The sequence below is a fragment of the Monodelphis domestica genome, chromosome 2 (assembly GCF_027887165.1).
Source record: "Monodelphis domestica isolate mMonDom1 chromosome 2, mMonDom1.pri, whole genome shotgun sequence".
Classification (NCBI taxonomy): Eukaryota; Metazoa; Chordata; class Mammalia; order Didelphimorphia; family Didelphidae; genus Monodelphis; species Monodelphis domestica.
Genome location: NC_077228.1, coordinates 464520420 through 464545576, shown reverse-complemented (window position 1 = coordinate 464545576; position 25157 = coordinate 464520420). Strand labels below are relative to the sequence as shown.

Below are 25157 nucleotides of genomic sequence, written 5' to 3'. Positions count from 1 at the left end.
CCCTAAAAATGTGGAAATGGGCAATTTAATAGAAAATTTGGAAAACCTGTATGAAGTAACTGAGTAAAATGAACAGAATCAGAAGATTAAATTACAAAATGACATTACAAAGAAAAACAAATCTGAATGAATTTAAAATCTCTTATCAATGAATTGACAAACTATGATCTAGAGAAGCAACAATAACTTACACTTTGTACTTATAAGTGATAGAATCAAGTTGCAGAAAAGATCATGTGTTTTTTAATAACACCAATAAAATAACTTGAATATTTGTTCTGGCTTTTTTTTTTTTTTTTAATTAAAAATGCTTTATTTGTCTGAAGGAAAACAGACCACATTTACAAAGGTGGTTCAGGAAACCACCACTTTGGCTGTTTCCAATATCGGGTATTTTTTTTTTTTTTGCTGGCATCTCAAAGGGGAAAGAAAGCTCATTCAGTTCATTTGTAGACTTGCAGTGAAAGGCTCATAAGAATCCTCCCTATGCAGTGGAAGTTTCAGGCATTTATTTCCAAATGTGGTTTCTGATAAGCCCAAGGTCGTCTTGTTTTAATCACATGTGGATGGTAGAAAACAAGATACCCCCAACATGGAGAAGGGTGAAGCTACTACGTCTGCAGGAACTCTGGCTGTACTCGGGCAACCTTGCGGAATTCTTTAGTGTGCGTCCTAGGGCACTGCATCTCACACCAGCTGATTGGCACCATCTGGACACCTGATTCACTGTGGGCCACCACTACTCCCAGCTCATTTTCTGCAGTTGTCAGTAGGTAGTTGGATTGTGCATCACCGAGGGAAATCACCTTAGCCAGCACAATGTCACCTGGGCGGAAACTCTTATATATTTCAACCTTGTCTTTTTCAGTAGCACGAACATCTTCCTTCCTGATAGTTCCTCTAAAGGAGTTCTTGAGTGGAGTGGATCCCACATATAAGATATGAACTTTGGCAAAGCGAGAATTAATGCTGGAGACCTTACAGGTTACGATTGTTCCCACATCTGGAAGCAGCTGGGACTCGGTCTCTCTCGTCACTGACACCACTGGAAGCTCGCCGTTGTCGCTCGTCTTCACCAGACAGCCAGAGAGCGAGGAGAAGATGTAGCCGTGCCGGGTGTAGGTGCCGCTGCCGGGGCTGGCTTCCTCCACGTTACACAGTCTCTCGCCTGGGACACAGTACTTCAACGGCGGCGCCATAACCAAGACTTCCCAGCCAGAGTCGTCTCTCCAGGGAAAGAAAGAGAGACAGCCTGTGACATGCCTTATATGGACGTTTTTACATCACTTTTCTGCATCTCACCTGTACCAATGAGGACTTAGCTTGACTTAGGACAGCCCAGAGGTCTGTCCTTTTTTTGCATATGTCTGTTGAAGGTCTCAGATAATTAAATCTTGAGTTTGATGCAGACCTTTCAAAATCTTGTTAAACTGAGTAGGGTGGAGAATGTGGGTTTTCTAAGACCTGATTCTGTTATTCCAAGTATCTCTATTGTTATTGATCAGGAAGTAGGTAAATCAGATGTTCTAAAGAATGGTCTGATTAGGGTGGAATAGTTTTAAAATTCATACTTCTCAATATGAAAGAGGAGCTGGAGAGAGAGAATTTAGAACTCAAATTTTTTAAAAAAAGAAAAATAAATTTAAAGTTCATATGAAAAGGAAAATGACTTATTCAAAAGCAGAAATTCAAAATTGCAGAGACATATCTTGTATCTCAGTGATATAAGGGATTTTAAAGTGTTATTGGAAAAGAAGAACTGTTATCAAGGTATACTGACATTAATTTGTGACATAAGTTTCAAAATAAACCATCAACACATTACCATGTCCATGTTGCCTAATAAATTCATAGCAGAAGTTGTCTGAATATTCTTTCATCTGTGTGGTGAGTAGGATGAAAAGTAAAAGAAGTATGTGTCCATGTTTATCAGGCTGTGCTGTATAATTTCCAAGAATGCATAGAAGCCCTGGGTCACTATTTCAATATTTGAGCATTTTCTTCCTTGAAGTATATACTATTAATATTCTATCAAGATTTTTATTACATTAATTTATTCATTCAAACATTCTTTATGTGGCATAGAATGTTAACTCCTTCAGCATAGAAACATTTTGTTTATCTTTGTATTCTCATTATCTTAACATAGTACCCAACAGGCAAGAAAAGACCATTTATTAAGGACTTACTATGAGCCAGTCAGTCAATCAATAAACATTTATTATGTGAAGTTCTGGGGATAACTGCATAAAAAGAAATACAGTCCTTGACCTAAAGAAACTTACATTCTAATAGTAGAAATCACACAAAAGAAAACTTAAAAAAAATTGGTATGGGAGAAGATGAAGATGAAGTTCAGAGATCCTTAAGTAGAACTGGAAAAGGAATTCAGCATGGTCAGCCTTGGCCCCTTGCAAAAATGGATATGTTTGTGTGTAAACCTCAATTTTCCTTAGACTTATAAATGTTGGAAATTTCACCATTGGGATATTTCATACTTGGAAAATTTCTTACTGATAGTCTATTGGAATGGGAACTCCATTGGCATGGGAGGTTCCTTCTCTTCCCTTCTTAAGATTACTTTAGGACAGAGGCCCTTTGCTGAACAATGGAAAGGACTTTGACCTATGCTTGAGCATAGAACAGGAATTTCTTTGAGTCTTGATTGATTTTGGAATTGATACAATGGAGATACTCCACCCTATTCAGTCCTAATAGGATTGAGTAAGGGCTGCAGCCTAGATCAAAATTTAATTATTCCAATCTCTACCATACTCAAGTTAACAGGATTTAGAAAGGGCTGGAACAAAGGAGTAAAGATTTAATCATTTGAAAAATATGACCTTCAACAGACATGTGCAAAAGCCAGAAACCTCTGGGCGGTCCTGGGTTAAGCGAGAGCCTCCATTGACAGGGAAATTGATGAAGAGTGATTGGTAGATGTGAGGACTGAGGGGAGGCAACTTGGATGGTTTCCTTAAAGAGAGGAGGGTCTAGAGACTCGGGAGAGAGGATTGAGTTTTGGTCGGTGTGGTTCCTGGGCTCTGGGGAAGGTTGCTCTGAAGGAAGCTGAAGGTGGGGGCCTCTAAGACTGTTTCTCCATTTTGGACACGTGAGTAATAGGGACTGATCTCTTTTCTTTGCCCCAGCTATCTAAGGGCTTGGGCCTTTTGGCCCAGCCTAAACAGAAGGGGTATTTAAGCCCTATTCCCTTCTCTCCCCTTTCTCTCTCTCTATATATCTCTAATTCCTTTCTTGCTCCTATTGTAATTAAACTCCAAAAAAAGGCTGACGGCTGACTTGAGTTTTTCATTTAGGAATTACATAGCTGATTCCTTGGCGACCTTAAATTAATATATATCAGTCTTTTAAAGTGATTCCCTTGTAACATGTGTTGGAGGATGCAGAATATAGTGGTTTATAGGCTTGCAGTCTATAAGGTGAATGTACTGATTCATTTTTTTCATATTCCTGTATATCTATGATAGTATAAGTTGGTAGCTGGAGAGAAAGAGTAAATTTAATACATGATAAATAAATGTACTTCTTTTTCATTTATTAAAGAGAATCAAACCATGGTCTAGTGCTTTAAGAAAACTAATTTCAGCAACAAGAATTCAGAATTCCATTTAAGAACTTACCACTCACATGTCATGAGGCCTCAGGCAAATACTTCCACTTTCACTATTCAGTTTCACTCCTCAGTTTCTCTATTTGGAGAATCATCCAAATGGAATTGTTTGGGGAATGTCTGTCTATCAAGTTTCATATGGAGATTTTAGGCCAAGTCAGTTCCCCTAATGTTGCCATAACATAAACAGTTCCTCTAACTTAAAGATTAACTATACCCGACCATCTCTTCCAGATGTATCAGATGATCATCAGCCTGTTTGTAGCTGGGGGCAATGGAAGAATGCCTCCTTTATGGGTAATTTGGAATAATCAAATCTCTAAAGTCATACAATTTGCTTGCCTGAGATTGCAGTATTTAGCTAAGAGCCAGAGTAAGATATGCTAGAAAGAAGAGAAAGGCCATGAGAAAAATAGAGAACCATCCTATACCAAATGTTGCCATATATGCAATTTAATTGAAAAGGGGAAAGGGGGGGGGAGAAATGTTAATATTTGAAAAGTTTATAAGTATTCTTTTGAAAAAATTCTATAATTTATGAATAAATACCTCCATTTTTAGTTTATTAGTAGTAGCCTGTGAAAGAATATCAGATTCTAGTCTCCATTAAATGAATCCATAGACTATATGAGAAACTCCTTCCCTTTTGTGAACTAAAAGAACTGAAATTCTCTTAAAGTTATAAATGATACATACCAGAGACTATACAGTCCTGATAATAAGGGCACTAATAATGAAATAATTTAAAACTGGCCTCCTACTTAACATTTTCTCTCCTGCTATTCAGTGATATTATTTGAAAGCAGAAATCTATGTTAGTACCCAACAAAAGAAGCATTATTTTGCCTCTAGGGTTCAATACAAACTCATCATCCTGGCATTTAAAGCCCATAACAGTCTGGCTCCACTTTCTAGGCACTTTGCTTATACAATTCTCATAACTCCCCTTCATGTACTCACCTTTCTTGTCAAACTGCTCATTTTGCTGTCCCTGACCTCAGCACACCATGTCTTTGACTTCTGTGACTTTATTTTTTTGCATATCACTCTAACCAGCTTGCTACCACACATGTATATTTCTTCTAACTACTATAATAATGATCATTTTTAAGTATTACGCATCACCTTTCCATATAGGAATATAAACAAATTCATGTAATTGAAGCCCATTTTTTTTCCTCTTCCTCAATTATCTTTTTTTGCTTCTCTGGAATTTTGCATTTGGACATCAAGTTCTTTTTTTTTTTTAAGATTGGTTTTTTTCTTCAAGAATATTTGGTAATCTTCTATTTTATTAAATGATCATACTTTCCCCTAAAAGAATATAGTCAGTTTCAATGGGTAGGTCATTCTTTGTTATAAATCCAGTTTTCCTTGCCTTCCAGAATATCATATTCCAAGCCTTTTGGTCATTTAATATGGAAACTGCCAGATCCTGTGTAATCTTAACTGGGGTTCCATGATATTTGAATTGTTTCTTTCTGGCTATTTTGTAGTATTTTCAACTTGACCTGGAAGCTATTGAATTTGACTATAACATTCTTGAGAGTTGTCATTTGGGGATTTACTGCAGAAGGTAATTAGTGGATTCTTTCAATTTCTATTTTCTCTTGTTCAAGAATATCAGTGTAGTTGTCAGATAATTTCTTGTAAATTATATCTCAGGTTTATTTATTTATTTTTGTCATGACTTTTAGGCAGTACAATTCTTAAATTGACTCTCCTAGATCTATTTTCCAAATCTGTTGATTTCTCAATGAGTTTTTTCATATTTTCTTCTTTTTTTTCATTCTTTTGATTTTGTTTTTTATTTCTGGTTGTTTCATAAAGTCATTAGTTTCTATTTGTACAATTCTAATTCTTAAAGAGTGAATTTCTTCTATGACCTTTTGATCCTTTTTTTTCCATTTGGTCCATTCTACTTTTCCTGAAACTCTTTTCTTCATTGGATATTTTTGCCTCTTTTTTCAGTAGACCAATTTTTCTTTTTAATCTGTTATTTTCTTTTTGTATTACTTTCATCTCTTTCACAATTTCTCCCATTTTTCTTCAACCTGTTTTATTTAATTTTTTAATTCCTTTGGAGTCCTTCCAGAACCTGAGATCAATTCTCATTTTTCTCTGAAGTTTTGCATGTGGTTGCTTGGATCTCACTGCCCCCTATTGACTCTGTGTTTTGATCTTTGTCACTATATAAATTTTCTAGGGTTAAGTTTCTTTTGCTTTTTGTCCATTTCCCAGTCTTTTTTTGCCCGTGGATTGAGAGTTCTGAAAGCTGATTATTGTCTTCTCTGTTGATGGCTTACAGAACTGAGTACTCCAAGCTATTTTGCCCTGGGGCTAAGGGTTTCACCACAGAGCAGGTTTGAAAGGGCAAAGCACTAAGAACTTGCTGGCCTCACTGTGGGCTTGTGCCAGGGCCTGGGACTTCAAGGGGTGGGTCTGGGGTGTAGGTGCTCTGTTGCTGGTATAGGCAGGGTCCTGGATTCTCGAAGTTGGCCTATACCCTGGCTTAGAACATGGCACAATAGGAATAGGAGTGGTTGGCCAGCACTCTGTGTGCAGTCTTACGTCTAGTTCCCCCTTATCTCATGAAAATCTACTCTCTCTGTCTACCTTTCAAGTTGTATCCAGCAGATGAGCCTCCTCACTCTGTCTTTCTATTGGATGTTGACTCCTGTTGCTTTGATACACTTTTAAAATATTGGCTTGGAAGGATTGTCAGAGTGTTTCAGCTTTCACTGCTACTAGGCTGCCATCTTGGCTTAGCTCCCTTGCCTCATCTCTGTGTCTTTTAACATATAGTCTCTATTGCCTGGATTGTATTTGCTTCTCAACTCCACCACTTAAAAATGCTTATCACTCAAGAGTGATGCCATACTTTTCCTGAAATCTTTCCTGATACTCAGCCAGATGTTACATTTTCTATCCTCAAATTATTTTATATTTACTTTCTGAATCTCTGAAGTAGAATGTAAAAACTCTGAGGGGTTAATGGAATGTTCAGAGAAGACTAGTATCTGTGATGTGAGGGATTGCTGAGCCCTTTTAAGGGTTTATGTCCTGCTCTGTTGTTCACCTGCTATCTATTTCTTACCTGTGGCTCTAAGTAGAATTCATAATGATGACACAAATCTTTCTCTGCATGTAGGCTAAATCAGGTAGAGAGTAACTAATGAGTCATAAACTTATCAGTAAATAAGAAGGATGTCTACCCATGGCATGAGAAGACCTCAGTATGAGGAAGGGATGGATGAGAATAATTTTTCCAATAGCTATGAAGGTGACAGAAGTAGATGCTGTGGAGTGCTTAAAGCTTGAATAGATATGGAAGAAGAAAGGTTATCCACTGCATCTGGAGCCATCACCCATTATCTTGACTTCACTTTTGTCTTGCCACTGGACTTGGGTAACTTTGGAAGAGAGAGTGAGATCAATGACTATATAACTCAACCTCACTTAAATCCAATTTTTGGTCCAGCCAAAAGATATTACCCTAATGCTATCATTTTTATCCTCTTTCAATAAGGACAGCAACAAACCTACCAAGATCCTTGAAGATAGAGATTGTTGTCATTGTTTTCCATGTTCTTTTTTATATCTCTATTGACTAGAATAGTGACTTTTGCATACTTGAATACACCATGGATTTCTAATTTCCTTTATATATCTCCTGGGTTGGAAACTCCTTTCATTAATAGATCATATATGCTAACCTATTTGTGACTTATTTGTTAAGTATAAGGTAGCAATCTATGGCACACACACACACACACACACACACACACACACATTAAATTATTTTCCCAGAGACACATAGATAGTAAAACTAAGTTTTGGATTTGATCTCAGGTCTTCTACCCTGCAACTTCATAATGAAACTATGATAAACAATGAAATACTCTACTCTCTGCATTGTACACAGTAAGTAACATACTTGTTGGACTGAATTAAATTTGGAGGTGAGAGGATGAGGCATGAGCTTATTTTTTCAAGTAGGTTATACAGTTGAACACAGAAATTTTCTTTAATACATCACTCATTTGTATAAAATACTGATACTGACATTTATTCTATTCCATCTTTTTGTGATAAAACCACTCCCTTCTATTTAAAATATAAGTAATGGAAATGAGAGTGGATTTTAAGTCTGAGTAGGCAGCAATTAAGGAAATCAGCAGCTCGGGTACTGCCTTGGTGTAATTGGACTCATGGACTATTGCCTGCAAAAACCATAATAACATTTAGTACTTTACATGTTCAAGAAGCTTTGTAAAAAAATAATATACTAAGGCAAGCTTATTACTCCATCCCAGCACGCCCCACCCCTGTGGCCAGATTGTTGAGGACCTTCTATTGGCTTCCTCTCCTGTGTACTTAGCTTTGCCTTTACCAGGGTGGTGTTGTGAAGCTTCTAGGGCTGCAATCTATAAAGATCTGGATTTGAATGTCATCCTTGGTTCTTAAACGTTCAGTAACAAAGAGCAGTTCATTACTCTCTCTCTGAGACTCAGTTATCCCATTTGTAAGAGGAGGATAACCAAAACCAGCAACCTCACTGTAAAAATCCTATGAGGAAAATAGGAAATCTTGTTTAAATCTTAAGGTACCCTTTTCTTTATTTCTTTTTCTTGGTTTGTCATTGTGTTACTTACTACCTACATTTCCTTATACATCTTTTAGGATGATTCATATAGAATATATTTACCAAGTAAAAGGGTATAAGATTATAAATTATCTGTGTCTATATCTGTAGATATAGAAATAAATATATATATATGTATATTACATATGAAAGAGACAGACAGAGATAGTCAGAGACAGAAACAGAGATAGAGACAGACAAATAGATAAATATATAAAAGTATAAATTATCTGTGTCTGTATCTGTAAATATAGAAATATATATTTACATTACATATGAAAGAGACAGACAGACAGAGATAGGGACATACACAGAGATAGACAGACAAATATATAAAAGTATAAATTATCTGTCTCTATCTGTAGATGTAGAAATATATATTTACATTACATATGAGAGAGACAGACAGAAAGACAGAGACAGCCAGAGACCGAGAAAGAGATAGAGACAGACAGACAAATAGAAGAGGGAAATGTAGAGACAGAGACAGAAGGGAAAGAGCGATAGAAGGGACAGAGGGCATCTAGTCCAACCCCATAATTTTGCAGATGAGAAAACAGAGGCCCAGGTAGGTTTAGGGACTTTCCTATAAACATAGGATGTCAGAGGTAAATTTTCATCCTAGGTCCTCTGATTCTAGCAATAATGTTCTTTCTCTAGAATCATGTGTGAATGTAGATTCAAATCCTAAAAAAAAAAAAAAGGATCTTAACTGGGGTATGTAATATGGCAATCTGTGAACAATGGGAAATGGAAATAAAGGCCTACCCTAAAATCCCAAAAGTGTTTCTTTCTATACATAATTTTTTCTCATCACAATTTTTCTGGATATTACTTATTCTTCATAAAATGAGAAATTAAGTACTGTTTGATTACATATTTGTGACCTTAATTTCCCTCCCTTTTCCATCCTTCTGTTGGGGGAGTCTAAAGAAAAAGAACCCTCCTTATCATACCTGAATGTCATGGCAAAGAGAATGAGTTAGAAACCCCTTCTTTTAATTGAGCAACACATCTGCTGCTGCTATAAGAGGCTGATGTGGAAAGATCCAGGTGTGTCCATAGTATTCCATATTCCAAGTCTTTTTCAGTGGTGGATTTCCACACAGCTGGAAGCAGACCCCCAAGCTCCCAGATGGTCTAATAGAAATAAAAAGATAATCCTGAATATATTCCACAGGAAATTCTCTTTACATTGCATTACCAAAGGCCAACAATGGAACTAACTAGGAGAGAAGCCTTTCCTCCAGCCTTGTTTTTTTTTGGCACATATAACAACTAGTTATAACAATTAGCTTATTTTAAGATTAGGTTCAGTGTAAAATTGGAAAACAGTATAGGAGAAATTAGGTTTAGATCAATGTCTCACACCCTACACCAAGATAAATTCGGAATGGGTGAATGACTTAAATATAAAGAAGGAAATTAAAAGTAAATTAGGTGAACATAGAATAGTATACCTGTCAGATCAACGGGAAAGGAAAGATTCTAAGACCAAACAAGAGACAGAGAATATTACAAAATTTAATTGAATAATTTTGATTACATTAAATTAAAAAGGTTTTGTACAAACAAAACCAATGCAACCAAAATTAGAAGGGAAGAGAAAAATATATTAAAAAAAACTCTGACAAAGGTCTAATTACTCAAATTTATAGGGAGCTAAATCAATTATACAAAAAACCAAGTCATTCCCTAACTGATAAATGGGTAAGGGACATGAATAGGCAGTTTTCAGATAAAAAAATTAGAACTATTAATAAGCACATGAAAAAGTGTTCTAAATCTCTAATAATCAGAGAGATGCAAATCAAAACAACTCTGAGGTATCACCTCACACCTAGCAGATTGGCTAACATGACAGCAAAGGAAAGTAATGAATGCTGGAGGGGATGTGGCAAAGTAGGGACATTAATTCATTGCTGGTGGAGTTGTGAGTTGATCTAACCATTCTGGAGGGCAATTTGGAACTATGCCTAAAGGGCGATAAAAGACTGTCTGCCCTTTGATCTAGCTATAGCACTGCTGGGTTTGTACCCCGAAGAGATAATAAGGAAAAAGACTTGCATAAGAATATTCATAGTTATGCTCTTTGTGGTGGCCAAAAATTGGAAAACGAGGGGATGCCCGTCAATTGGGGAATGGCTGAACAAACTGTGGTATATGTTGGTGATGGAATACTATTGTGCTAAAAGGAATAATAAAGTGGAGGAATTCCATGAGGACTGGAACAACCTCCAGGAAGTGATGCAGAGCGAAAGGAGGAGAACCAGGAGAACATTATACACAGACTGATACACTCTGGTACAATATAATGTAATGGACTTCTCTACTAGCAACAATGCAATGATCCAGTACAATTCTGAGAGACTTATGAAAAAGAACACTGTACATTCACTGTGAGAGTAGAAACACAGAGGAACAACAACTGCTTGATCACATGGGTCAGTGGGGATATGATTGGGAATTTAGAGTTTAGAGATTAGAGATTAGAGATTATAGAGAATAGAGATTCTAAATGATCACCCTAGTACAAATGTTAATATAGAAATGGGTCTTGATCAATGACATATGTAAAACCCAATGGAATTGCTCATTCATTATGGGAAGGGTTGGGGAGGAAGGGGAGGGATAAAACATGAATCATGTAACCATGGAAAAATATTCTTAATTAATTAATTAAACTTAAATTAAAAAAATATATATTAGGTCCAGTGTAATGTCACATAACTTCTACCAAGTTCCTGCCTTTGGGGCTATAAAGGGTTTATTTTAGATTAAAGTTAGGGACCCAATCACAATCCCTTATAGCCTTCAGGATAGTTCCTAACATTGAAACAGAAATTTAGTTCTTTGTCCTAATTCTCATTTAAATCTAATTCTAGTTATCTCTTTGCCTCTTTATGGTTGGAGTTCAGGTTGTTAGAAGAAATATTTTGATCCTTAAACAACAGATTATATTATTATAATATTTGGGTTAGGCAGGTAGCAGGAAGGGAAGTTGGGGAAAACAAGCAAACAAATAAACACTCTAGAAATCACTCAAGCCTTGAGTAAGTGAATACACTGGGGGTAATCTGTACTGCCATTGGCCATCCCTGATATTCCCTTTCTCTGCCATTCCTAGGACTAATTTCTTTTTTTTTTCCTATGGTTACTCCTGAACTTCTATTTTTAGCTCATTTGAGTAGGATACAGCTTTTTCTCCACTCCTAGGACCTTGGAATCTATTTGGATATTAGACAGCCCCAATCTCGTATACAAATTCCTTAGGCCATGATGAGATCTTCAAAGCAATGACTTTGATTCAAAGAAAAGTATAAGTCTCGTTCACCCTTGACTCAGATTGATCTATCAAAAGGATTTCTAATGTATCCAAGGAAATTATTTTTAATGTAGTAGGATAATAAATAAAGTCTTACTCTTACACAAAAATTCTATTTAAAGCAGATACAAAACCTGTTGGGTATCCCCAAATATTATAAAGCAGAAGTTCTGAATTTTTTTATGATTCCTTTGGCAACATGATGAGACTTATAGAATCCTCAATATATATTTAAATGCATAAAATAAAATATATAGTATTAAAAAGAAAATCAGTAATCTACACATTAAAAAAAAAAACAAGGTTATGACCTCCAGTTAAGAACTCCTACATAAGGATTCATATTTATACTTCAAACACACTTCAGGGTTCATGAGTGAGTCCAGCTGTTGTTATTCAGTCACATATGACAATTCCCTCATTTGGGATTTTCTTGACAAAGATACTAGTGGTTTGACATTTCCTTATCCAGATCATTTTACACAATGAGGAAATTGATAGGGTTAGATTACTTGCCCAAGTAATAGGACTAGTAAGTTTGAGGCCAGATTTGAGCTCAGGAAGATGTCTTCCTGACTTTAGACCCAGGACTCTATCCACTGGACCACCTAGCTGTTCATTTGTGGGTGAGGAACACCTAGAAATAATTTTGAATGTTTAGAATTAAACAGAGGGCCAAAACAAATTTTTAGGGAGGTAGTTTTTAGTGAAGAATCAAAGTCCAGTTAGCTGAAAATAATTTGAAGAATAGAATTAATTATAATACCATATATATAGGAGAGGCTTTCTTCCCTAGTCTAAAGAAGTTGGCACCTGGAACAAAATCTTTTATCAGAAATGAAAACTTGTTGAAGCCAAGGCTAAACCGTAAGCTTTGTGCTTATTATTTTTACTTATTGAAAATATCCTTACCCTTTTCTATCATTACCTGATAGTAAGGTATTATTTCTTTTTCTTTAAAAAAATTTATTTACTTATTTATTAAAAAAAGAAGTTATTATCTCTCTCCTAACTGTCATCTTCATGGAATATTTTAAAAAATGAAATAAAATTTAAAAAGAAATGTTCCCAATAATCAATATGCATAATCCAGTAAAACAAATTGCTATGTTGGTTATGGCCAAAAATGTCTTTTTCTGCAATTTAAATCCATTAACTCTCCAGAAAGAGCTGAATAGCATGTTTCATCTTCATTGCTTTGCTCTGTATTAATGTTTCTATCATTACATTGATTAAAGTTCTACATCCTTTCACTTGTTTTTCTCTTTAATGTATTTGATATTTTGAAACTTTTTCAGTTTTTACTTTACTCTGCATCATTCATAGGGTTTTTCCTAGTTTCCTCTTAAACTATGTCTTCTGTCTTATCTTCTGGCACATTAATATTCCATGACATTAATTTTACCACAATTTATTTGACCTTTGCCCAGTAGGTAAAGGTGTACTTGCTTAGTTTCAGATTTGCAGATATTATTAAATAAATTGCTAAAAATATTTTCAAGTGCTTAGTACTATACCTAGAACATAAGAAATGCCTTTTCCTTTCGCTTTACTTTCTTTGATCTCTTTGGGGGTATAGATCTAGAAAAGGAATAGCTGGGTAAGGTGATATATCAACAGACAATAAGATTTATAGTTAGGAAGAACTGAGTTTGAATCTTGTCCTGGAAATTTCCTAGCTATTGGGTCTCAGTTTCCTCATAGGTAAAATGAGAGAGATGGACTTGATGCTGAACTTTCCTTCCAACTCTAAATTTATTATCCTATAAATTTCCTACTTAGTAGAGCTAACTAACCCTGTTAGGGACCAAATGCAATAATTTTGGCAGAGCAGTCCTGAGTAATAACTTGAGTTATTCAGTCAGTCAACCAATAAACATTTATTAAGTGCCTCCTAGGTGCCACCCACTAAGGATAAAAGACCATCTCAGGAATATGCACAATGGAGTACTGAGAAGACACATCCAGAAAATCTTGGGATGATCATTATCAGTGAAGAGGAGATTACATGTTAAACAGATCCAGCAAAGATATTAAACCAAATACCCACTGAGTAGAAGTTGGGTGCCATTGGAGACAAACAAGGAACCAACCTCACAGGAGTACCATGATCACTTCACCAGAATATATTTACAGCCCTGTACTAGTAGAGAGGGAAATGCTTGGGTTTCAGCTCTATGGTCTCTAAATCCATTCATCCAACTAATGATAAGTACATTCTTGGCATAGTGTTTCCCCAGTTTTAAAGAAAATTACTTTCTTGTCATCGTATTTATAATTTCTTAAATGTCATAGTTTTGAGCTTATTGTGTCCTGTGGCTGACCAGTAATGGTAAGCGTGTCAGTGATCATTTCTGTACTATTTCATTGTTCTTACTTGTGAATTTGGAACCACAGAAAACCGTGAATCTTAAGAATTTGGAAGAATTCATTTATAAATTCAGAGGTGTCTTCAGGTTGCATCACTGGGGTTCAGCTAGGTATCATCCGAGATTCATTCTAGCTCTAACTTCTTAATTATATGATCCTTCCCACAATGCTTTCAAACCAGAATAACAAGATATACCAATCCCTGGTTTCTCAACATCTTTTTTTTTTCTTTTTCTGTGTGACAGTCTCTAATTGACTTTACTGATTTGCATATATGGTATTGTGCATGCATCCTTCTCCTATAGACTTAGATCAAAGAGGAATGTGAATCCTTTAGAAAAAAATCCTCAATGGTTTTGGAAATTGGAAGCAGGTACTTATTATTTTATTGCTTTCCTTTCATCTTTAACCTTCTGATGTGTATGCTTTTCACCGCTCCTTGATGACCTTGCAGTAGAACAGGACATTCAAATGAAATGTTGCTCAGTACAATCTTAGTAAAGAATTAACTCTTTCCTTCCTGTTACACACGGGAAAAGCAGTCTATGCTTGTGTTCACAGTCTATGATAAGGAGATTAAATAGATAATAGAGATAGATTGATAATTTATTAAGTACTTATTATGACCCAATCATTAAGCTCTGGGGATATAAATAAAATAAAATAGTGCCTATGTCAAGGGAATTATATTCTAAAAAGTGATAACAGAACATTAAGGGAGCTTGAAAGGAGGAACAGAGAGGAGGGGGCTCAAAATATTCTATTATTTACTACTGACTCATTTCATTTTAAAAGTCAACTTTTGATCAACTTTCAGAATAGGAAAATAGTGAAGTTTGCAAAGCACTTTACCTATATTATCTCATTTGATCATTGCAATGACCCTGGGAAATAGACTCCTAGTGTGAGTAGTAGAGAGTTGTGGTTAGGGAAACCTTGACTTAGTTCTAGGAAAATCTAGTTTCTAATTCCTGTTTAAGAACTTTATCTGCTATGTGACCAGGGGCAAATCACTTACCTTCTCTCAGACTCAGTCTATTCATCTGCAAAATGTAGATCATAATAGAAGCTAAAGATTTTTATTGTGAAGAGCAAGTAAGAATTTATCTGGAAAGCCCATTTCTGATGTTAAAATGCTGTTATCCTCACATAAAGATAAAAGGGGCTTTGTGAGAGGCTGAAGTTAAAAGACTTGCCCAAGAAGACCCAACTATTTGGTTGTTTATGTTGCTTTTCCCCTTCAGACTGATTAATTACTTGAGAGAAGAGGCTGAGTTTTTTTTTTCCCTTTTCTTTATAACTGTAGTGCTTAGCTAGGTGCCTGGTTTATTTTAGGAGCTTAAAAAATGCTTATTGTTGTCTCGAAAGTGTTGCAAGTAATACTCAAACCCAGATTTACCCTGCCTCCATATTCAAGGTTCTTTCCACCAGAACAGGAAGAACAGGAGACAGGATAAACTTTTTTTTAAAATTCAAAGATGGTTTCCTATTGATTTTAGGATAAATTACAAAATACTCAGCCTAGAATTAAAAACCTTCCCCAATCTACTTTTCAAATCTTATTCCAAATTATATTCCTTCAAAAACTTTCTCTTGCAGTCTGGCCTGTTAGCTCCTCCATTAACTGCTTCCATGCCTTGACATAAATAGTTCTCCTTGTTTGTGTCCACTCCTCTCAGATTCATCTCATAGATTCCTTAATTTCCTTCAATACACAGTTCAAGTGCTACCTCAAACAGGCAGCTTTCATTATTTGCCTCATTTATTAGTATTTTCTTCCTGTTGAAATCATTGAAAACATTGTGGATTTACTTATTTGAGTTCCTCCCATTCCCTCCCATCCACATCCCCTCCCAATCAGTAGAATGTAATCTCATTAAGGGCAAAGAGTTATTCAGTTTTGTCTTTGTATAAGGAATATCTAGCTGAGTGCCTTACACAGAATAAGAATCTGATTAATGTTCCTTGAATTGAAATGAACAGAAATACAGGAGAATGTAAGTTGAAATAGAGAGGCAAAATTATTTGTTTTTCATTTAGGAAAAGGCACATTAAGGTCCAAGGAGAACATCAAGCTGTGAGACAGATTGCTGAAGCGGTCACCCCTAAAGAGCAAAATCCTAGTAATTCCAAGTCTCAGGCTGAAACAGGGATTAAAATAATAAATATAAAACCCAATGAGTAAGAATATTAATTCCAGAATATGGGGTGCCAGTTACAAGTGTAATTTGGAGTTTATACAAAAGGAGGAGGAAATTTGCCCTCAAAAAAAACCCCAAAACCCCAAACCTCAAAACCAAATTCTGCTTTTTTTCAAAACCATTGGTAAATTATGTTAAGCCACAGCAAAGGCTCACCAAATTCGTGTATTTGTTCAGTATCCAAGGTTCGTTTCTTTGCTATCCAAAAATCATTGATTAACTGACATCTTGAAATGGGTCAATTAGTGCCCAGTGTCTGCACCATGAATTATACAAGAAAAAGGGCTAAAAGAGCCTCCATTTCTGTCTCAAAGGCTTGCCAGATATACTTTCTATTCTTTCTTAAAATGCCTTCTCTTCCTTATGAATGGCACATTACTCTGAACTCACAATAATGACATCTTCATAGTGCTGTGCTGTGACAGAGGCAAATCTCATACAAAGATCACTAGGTCTTTGATGAGCAGCAAATTTGATTCACTATACTTTCACAAAGCATGCTACAGCTATAAAGGGTCTTATCTCTTTTCTTAGAAGGGTGATGGATGAGGAGGAAGCTTCCATGGGTCATAAGATACTGCTGAGTAGGTGGTCTACATCAGTGAAAAATAAAGATGTAAAGATTTACAAATAAGGTGAGCAAGACCTTTTCCAGGATCATTGGATCCAATTGTCAATTAGATTTGCCTTATATTAGATGGATACTAAATCAACTTTCTGTCCTTCAACCTTAGTGTCAATGTTATGATATCTTTTGAGATATACTGCATCACTGAAGTCTTGGTTCCTTTGCTATATGATCTCCAAAGATTTCACCTCTAGATTTCATAATGTCTACACTCATCTTTTTGTAATCTCTTCAGGCATCCTTCTGGAGATCTGTGACCTGGAAGTCATCTCATAAATATTCTTTTTTTGTTTGTTTGTTTGCTTTACATTTTACTGATAGCAAAATTGGTAGCTAATTGTTATAGTTCTATCTACCCCGAAGCTTAGGTTGACTTTTCCATATATGATTATAGGATATATATTATATATCCTTTTTGCTCTGATTGCCTTAGGATTCAGGAACATCTTTAGAGGGGAGGATAATGTCCTCAGCCATGTGTGGAGAGGGAAAGGGGAGCAGCCCTGCATCACAATCCTCTGGCTTTCTAGTAGTGAACTCTGTGCTAGAGGGACAATGTGAATGCCTACAGAGTTGCCACTCTGAATGCCCCCTCTGGCATGTGTACCATAGGCTTACCACCTCAGGTCTAGGGTAGCATGACCCCTTTCCCTGATCCTGACCTTCCCATACTACTTTTAGCAAGGTCAAACAAAACTCAACGCTTTTCCCATACAAAACCTTTGCCTGTTGGAGGTTGGAAACCCATATAGTTCAGTGGAAAGAACAGTCAGAATTCTGTTCAAAGCAATAAAAAAAATCATTACTTCAAAAGACTGATGATGGAACATAGCTCCCACTTCTTGGCATAAAGGTGATAAATTCGAGTTTTAGGCCCTCCCAGGTGGGGCTTCGAGAACCCTGCAAGAGTAAAGCCAGGGCATGAGCAAACAGTTAAGCTCATTACGCTACATTTCTTACTCTTTGTCATTTCTCTACATTCACTCTTTCTATATTTTATAAATAAATTGCTAAAAAATCATTGGGAATTAATTAATTCCTGGTGACCACATTCTGATAAATTAAGTTCAACCCTTTAATTTTAACCCCTTACATTCTGGCCCTTACAAGTGCAAAAGATGGCACACAGAGCACTCTCTTCAGGTACATGGCAAACCCTCCCTCCCCCCTTAACAGTTTGTTACTAGAAAGACAGAGGGACTCAGGTGGAGTTAGTCTCCTCTCCTTCTCCATCATTCCTGATGACATTTTTCCACATTACCCTCCCTTATGCCCTGGAGCCCAATGGGAGTATACAGGGGGTAAAGTGGGCAGCTCATAGGTGGCAGAGTAGGAGGGGAGCAGAGCACTTGGGCCACTCCCCTTCCCCTCTCTACACTTACTGAGGGCATTCCTCACTTCACCCACCTCTGGGTGTGTGAGGGTATGTCCAGCATTCAGTGGGAGGGAAGGGCAGGCCATTTGGGCTCTAGGGTGGGGTGGACATGCCACATGGCCTGGTGGGTGGACTGGGAATGGGGCTTGACACTGTCTCTAAAAGGTTCACCATCACTAGTCTAAGAGATACATTAGTGGGTAGTGATCAATATGACCCCCCCCAAAAAAAATCAATAAACCTTTTTTTCAAATTCACACACAAAAAGGAATAAAGATAACAATAAATAGATCAATGTTTCTACTGCATTACCAATAATATACATATATTATTTAACTATTAATTAGGCTTGGACTCGTTTCCTTCTCTCCCTCTATAGAATGTGAGCCTATTAAGAAACTTTTAAAATTTATGTATATGTATCCCTAGTAACTAGCAAATTCCCTTGAACATAGAAGGCAAGCAAGTAATAAGTGATGATTGACTAATTGATAAGATTTCACCGATTTATTCTTAGCTTATTGGTATAATTAACATAACAAAGACTCGTCATTCAGTTTTCTAAGCTTCCTTTGATCTTACCTGTGACCTCAGTTTGAAGATTCACTTCCTACATCTGTTCCATGGGAAAATGGTTTTCCTTAACTTTGTCTAGTGCTTCTGACAGTAGAGATGTAGAGTATATTTGAGAACCTCTATTTTCTACAAATGTTTGGGACCCTAGGTGTAACAGTTAAATTTAGGGGGCCAAGCTGTGGCAGGTAGAAATTAGTTTCTCTCTGCAAGGAGTATTATATTTTATAAGGTTTATTAAAGAGTAAAATATAAAGAAAATACAAAATAAGAAAGCACATGTCTAGGTGGGCCGAAAGGCCCAATTCAACCTCACCTACATCATGAAAAGACTCGTCTGCTCTGAAGCAGAAGTAGGAAAGAGCACAATAGCCTTTACAGGCAGGTTAAATGCCCCATCTTTCTCTAGGCCCAGGTGATGTTACAAGGCATTCTGGGAGCCAGAGCAAGGACTTCTGGGTTTTGGAGTCCAAAGTTCAAGTCTCCATTTTTACATAGGGAAAGGCTCAGTCATTGGGAAAGAAACTCTGAATGAGTCTTTCACAAGGTGGCATGATGACACCTTAACTTATTAGACTTACAATAAAAATAGTACTTTTTCCCTGGATAATTTCACCTGCAAAATGCCTGGGACTTAGTACCAAAATTATAGATTTTTAGCACATACTCATTAGCTGCCTTCAATTCTTCAAAGATGTTTCTTGTGTTAAATATTCACCAATCTAATTATCTTCTAAGTTCCCTGAGGACAGGGCTCATAAGATCATAAAACTTGGCTCATAGGTTTCTGGTAAATGTTTGCTGATAGATTACTTGATTGGTTAAGTTACTTGTATTGTGTCACCCATGGAGAAAAACAAAACAAAACAAAACAAAACAACAGTGGTAGATTCTGGGAAAATAATAGAATGTATGAAGATTGAAATAAACTTCCAAATTATGCTTTCCTTAACAAGATAGTCTCAATAATTGTATATACGTGCATACACATATGCATATTATATATACTATTTATCACAATAACATTCTTCTAACATATTTCTATTCTGCCTTATTCAATCATAAAAAAGAACTCAAGAGAAATGTATCTCCATATAATTTCCTGTCCCATTCACATAATTCTAACCCCTCAATATTTCTGAAATAACAAATACATTGAAAAGAAAAAGAATCTCTAAACACAGATTGCATTGATCTTTCTAGGACAAAAAGTAATAAACTAAGGAAACTCTGAGAATAAGCTTAGCAAAGGACTAGGTTGTGTTGTCCAATACTATCCTAAATAAATCAGCCAGTCACTAGATGATGAAATTTTTGATTGTCACAGGTTGTTTGTCCTTTGTTTTCAAAGAGGATCAATGAAAACATGGCATGATATCTTGACTTGTGTGTAAATTGTATTTAAGTGAAACAGAATTACATAAAGTCATCAGCTGTACTTTCTCTTCCAGAGTCATCAAGACAAAAGTCAGGAAGACAGCTGATAGCCTAACTTACAGAGGATGACATTTGATGCTTGACCAAGCTCTATGCACTCCACAGAGCCTGCTTCATCCACCTTGATGGTAGTTGCAACAAATTATTCTACTGTGCACATTCTATGAGGAATAGTCTTCATGTTTGGAGTGGATATCCCTTTAATTCCCCCAAAGATTTGGGATCTGTTGTGAATTTTAAAAGTCTCCATCTTGGTATAGCACCCAAAAAATTATGCACACCCACACTACATGGGCATGTGCTAGTCAATGACAAATCAGAAATAACTAATTGCCCACCTGGGCTGTCCTAAGCCAAGCTAGAGCCAACCATTGGCACTTGTGAGGCACAGGAAGTGAGGTAGGGAACTGCCTCTGGAATCACAATAATGTGCACCCCAGATGGCTCCCTCTCTTTAGAAGTGCCCGAGGAAACCTTAAATTTACTCCCTGTATTTCTCTCAGAGAGCCAGGAGACAAAGGAGCCTCCCACCTTTGAAATACCTACAGATATACCAGAGTCTCTTTGGGCCACATCTTCTACTGATGTAGGCTTACTTAAATCAGCTACTCCCGTGCAAATAAAAACTAAATCCAGCCCACCTCCTTGCATTCCTCAGTATCCTCTCTCCAAGGAGGCAACAGAGGGCATTACCCCAATAATAAACTCCTTAATTGACCAAGGAATAATTTTCCCTTGTAAATCTGAATACAACACGCCCATCCTCCCCGTTAAAAAACCAAAAAGGGGGCCCGATGGCAAACACCTCTATAGATTCGTACAGGATTTGAGGGCTGTGAACAATCACGTTATAAAGAGACACTCCGTAGTTCCCAATAGCAATACTATTATTTCTTCTATTCCTAGCACAGCTACATACTTTACAGTAGTAGACTTGTGCTCAGCCTTCTTCTCTATACCCATACATGAGAACTCGAGGCATATTTTTGCTTTCACCTGGAATGGCATCCAATATTCCTGGAGTCGGCTGCCCCAGGGTTATGTAGAAAGTCTGACCTTATTTGCACAAATTTTGGGACAAGATACAGATAATATAAAATTTAAAAACAGCAAATTAATAAAATATGTAGATAACCTACTCTTGGCTTCCGTGGATGCAGAAGCATGTCAGGAAGATAGTAAACACCTTCTTTTGGAATTGCACAAAAGAGGTCATAAGATCTTGAAGGATAAAGTTCAGTGGTATCTTCCCAAAGTAGAATATTTGGGGTTCATTCTGACAGCTGGTGCCCTCTCAATTTCTCCCAAGCGAATTGAGAATATTCAAAAATTGAGTGCTCCTACCACTAAAAAACAGTTAAGAGCAATTCTGGGAGCAACAGAGTTTTGCAGACAATGGATTCCTTGCTATGGGGAAATTACTAAACCTCTTATAGCACTAACAAGGGATGCAGTCCCTGAACCCCTCAAATTAGAGCCTGAACACCTGTCAGCTCTATCAGATCTAAAAAAGGCTATCCTATCTGCCCCTGCTCTAGGCATCCCAGATTACAAAAGCCATTTACTTTGTATGTACATGAGCGAAGAGGAGTAGCCTCAGGTGTTTTAACTCAGACTCTGGGGCCTTCTCAGCGTCCAGTTGCTTATTATTCAGCCCAGTTGGACCCAATAGCTTCAGGAGCACCACCATGCCTTAGAGGAGTGGCTGCTACTGCTTTACTAGTGACAAAAACCGTTGATCTAGTATTGGGATGCCCACTAACAATTATGTGTCCACACGAGGGAGAAGCATTATTGCTAAGACAGAGAACACAGGCATTTTCTGATCAGCGAATTACAAGGTATGAAATAACCTTGCTAAATAATGAAAACATTACTTTGAAATGCTGTTCAACCCTTAATCCTGCCACCTTGCTTCCAGACTTACCAACTTCAGGAGAACCATTACACAGTTGTGAAACACTAGTGTCCATGGCAGAAAAGCCTCGAGATGATCTCTTGGACACTCCCTTAAAGAACTCAGACCTGATCTTATTTACTGATGGTTCTTCTTTCATGAGGGATGGCATACGCTATAGTGGAGCTGCCGTAGTCTCAGAATTTGCCACTGAGTGGTCAGCCTCATTACCTTCTAACATTAGCGCTCAAGGAGCTGAGCTCATAGCTCTGAAACATGCCTGTATAATTGCCAAGGATAAAAAGGCAACAATTTATATGGATTCTAGATATGCTTTTGGCATTTGTTACTCAGTTGGGATGCTATGGCTCCAAAGAGGATTTTTAACCTCAGCTGGAAAATCCATAGTTAATGCTGAAATTATTAATGAAGTCCTTTCTGCTCTTCAGCTGCCTGAAGCCCTAGCTGTAGTTCATTGCTCAGCCCATACAGGTGGCACCGACCCTGTCTCTAGGGGAAATGACCGAGCAGATGCTGCTGCAAAGCTAGCAGCCATAGAAGGGCCTGAATTACTTCTAACATTAACAACTACTGATGACTTAAATTTATCACCTTCCTATAATGAGAAGGAAGTGGAAAAATGGAAACAAAAATTCAAAGCAAAAAAGATCAATGGAGTCTGGGTGTCATCTGAAGGAAAACCCCTGCTCCCTAGAAATTTCTATCACCAAATTTGCCAATCTGTTCATAATAATGGCCACTTTGGTACCCAGGGCATCGTGGACTCTGTTAAGAGAGTATGGATAGCCCCTTGTATAACTACTATAGCCTCTAAAGTGTGTTCATCCTGCCCTACCTGCCAGGCGTATAACCAACATGCCTTTCGTGGTAAAGCCTTTGGTGGACGTCCTCTGGCTTACACACCTTTTGAGCACCTGCAGATAGATTTTATAACGATGCTAAAGGCTGGACAATATAAATTTTGTTTGGTCATAGTAGACCAACTGACCAGATGGCCAGAAGCATTTCCTACTGCCCAAGCCACAGCAGATTTTGTTGCTAAGGTGCTTTTAAAAGAAATTATTCCTCGCTTTGGCCTACCAGCACGTATTGATTCCGATAGGGGGAGTCATTTTACTGATTCTGTTCTAAACCAGATATATTCTTGATTGGGGATAACTCCAAAATTCCATGTTCCATATCATCCCCAGAGCTCAGGCCAAGTGGAGAAGATGAACAAAGAACTTAAAACTATGACTGGCAAATTATGCACTGAGACCCATTTAAAATGACCTGAAATTCTCCCTCTGGCCCTATTTTATCTTAGAAGCAGGCCTAAAGGAGACCTACATATCTCACCATTTGAGATGTTTTTTGGACATCCACCTATACAGGCTAAGCCTTTCTCCCCGGCTTATACATCACTATTACTGCATGAGCTACATGAATCCGGAGCTGCAGTACAAGCCGGACCACTAGACTTCCCACTTCATGACCTGAACCCAGGAGACAACGTGTATATAAAGAACTTCCAGCATACGGGAGCAACCCAGCCTTCCTGGGAAGGACCATTCCAAATATTGTTAACTACTCCAACATCTATAAAGGTTGGAGAAAAGGACTCTTAGATTCACTGCTCTCATGTAAAGAGAGCATCTTCTGTTGAGACTGATTGACTGTATCCTATACATACATTGGAGATAACTACCCATTGACAAGTGGAACTGTTTTATTCTGCTTTTGACACATTGAATTCCTAAATTTAATTTTTTCTTTTTTCTCTTTTCCTTATTTTATTATTATTTTTTTTACAATATTTTATTTTTTCCTTTTTTCTCATTTCTATGTACTTAAGGTACATATAATCAATATTAATTTTATTCTACAATATTAGTTTAAATATATATACTTGCTATTATTATTAATATGCACCCAAACAGCTTTAGACTATGGGAACCTGCCATTTATTGATAATTGTTGTGGGACTATGATTAATGATTCTGTCTGATTCCAGGATAAGATATACACACAAGAGCCATTGCACAGTGCCAAAGAAAAGCAAATCCAGGATGGATTGATGCACTTCTAGGCCAATACAAAGGTCTTGAACCTATTGTGAAGACTCGAGGTTACTATGTTTAACATGTGTTAAGACATAGGCTTTCCTTGTGTCCACACTCACTCTGAAGATACTCACAGCCGAGTATCCCTGGAACTTTGGCTCCTATAATCTGGTCCCCTTTTCTGCCTCTCATAGTGTGGTACCTTTCTGTAGTCCTGGCTACTGACTGGGTAAATGCATCATTGCTTAGATCATTTTGATTGGACCCTGATAGAAGGACCTGTTATAGATTTATTTTTCTTTTTACTTGGAATTTTTACACATAAGACTTTGATAGTCTATTTTCATCCAGAAATTTTTTCTTTTCTTTTGGATTGTTCTGATATCTTTTTAATATCTCTTGCCAATTGATTCATATACCTCAGCCATGCATCCCTAAGTGATCCCGGTTTTTTAATCACTCTCTTAAAGGGGGGAATGTAAAAAAATATTATTATTTAAATTGCAAAGTTTAAATTCCTTTTGAGAAGAAGTTTAGGTAAAGAAGATGCTACCTCTCTGAATCCAGAACTGAACTGTTGGAGAAGCCACCATGAAGAAGCCTCCAGACCACAAGTTGCACAAAATTGAACTTTGGGTGTGGTTGATTGAACATTTATTTGTATGTATACTTTCATGCCAAAGAGGACTCCCCCCAACGGGCTTTTTCTCATTGCTTTCAGCAATTATTGGTTTTATTCTTTTGTTTCTCTTATCCTCAAATTATTGTAATCTTTAAATTGATTATATTTTCATGATCCTTTGGAAAAAAATTTATTTTTTTCAAACAATCAAACGGGGGGAATGTAAAAAATAGACTCGAATACAGGACTACAATCCCCACGAGATTTTGCTCCACTTCCCCAGAATGCCTTGTAATCTCACCTGGGCCGAGATCGAGAAGGTATTTAGGCTGATTCAAAGGCTTTTGAGAGCCCTCTTGGACTTCCTTTTGGGGCAGATGTGGCTCTTTC

General features: G+C 37.0%; 1 protein-coding gene across 1 annotated transcript; it reads right to left on the bottom strand.

Annotated features, from left to right (window-relative positions):
* Positions 1-297: 297 nt before the first annotated feature.
* Positions 298-1208, bottom strand: LOC130457016 (exosome complex component CSL4). The gene has a single exon (XM_056814855.1). The coding sequence runs from the start codon at positions 1197-1199 to the stop codon at positions 612-614; it is 588 nt and encodes a 195-aa protein (XP_056670833.1). The 5' UTR covers positions 1200-1208; the 3' UTR covers positions 298-611.
* Between the last annotated feature and the right edge of the window lie 23949 nt (positions 1209-25157).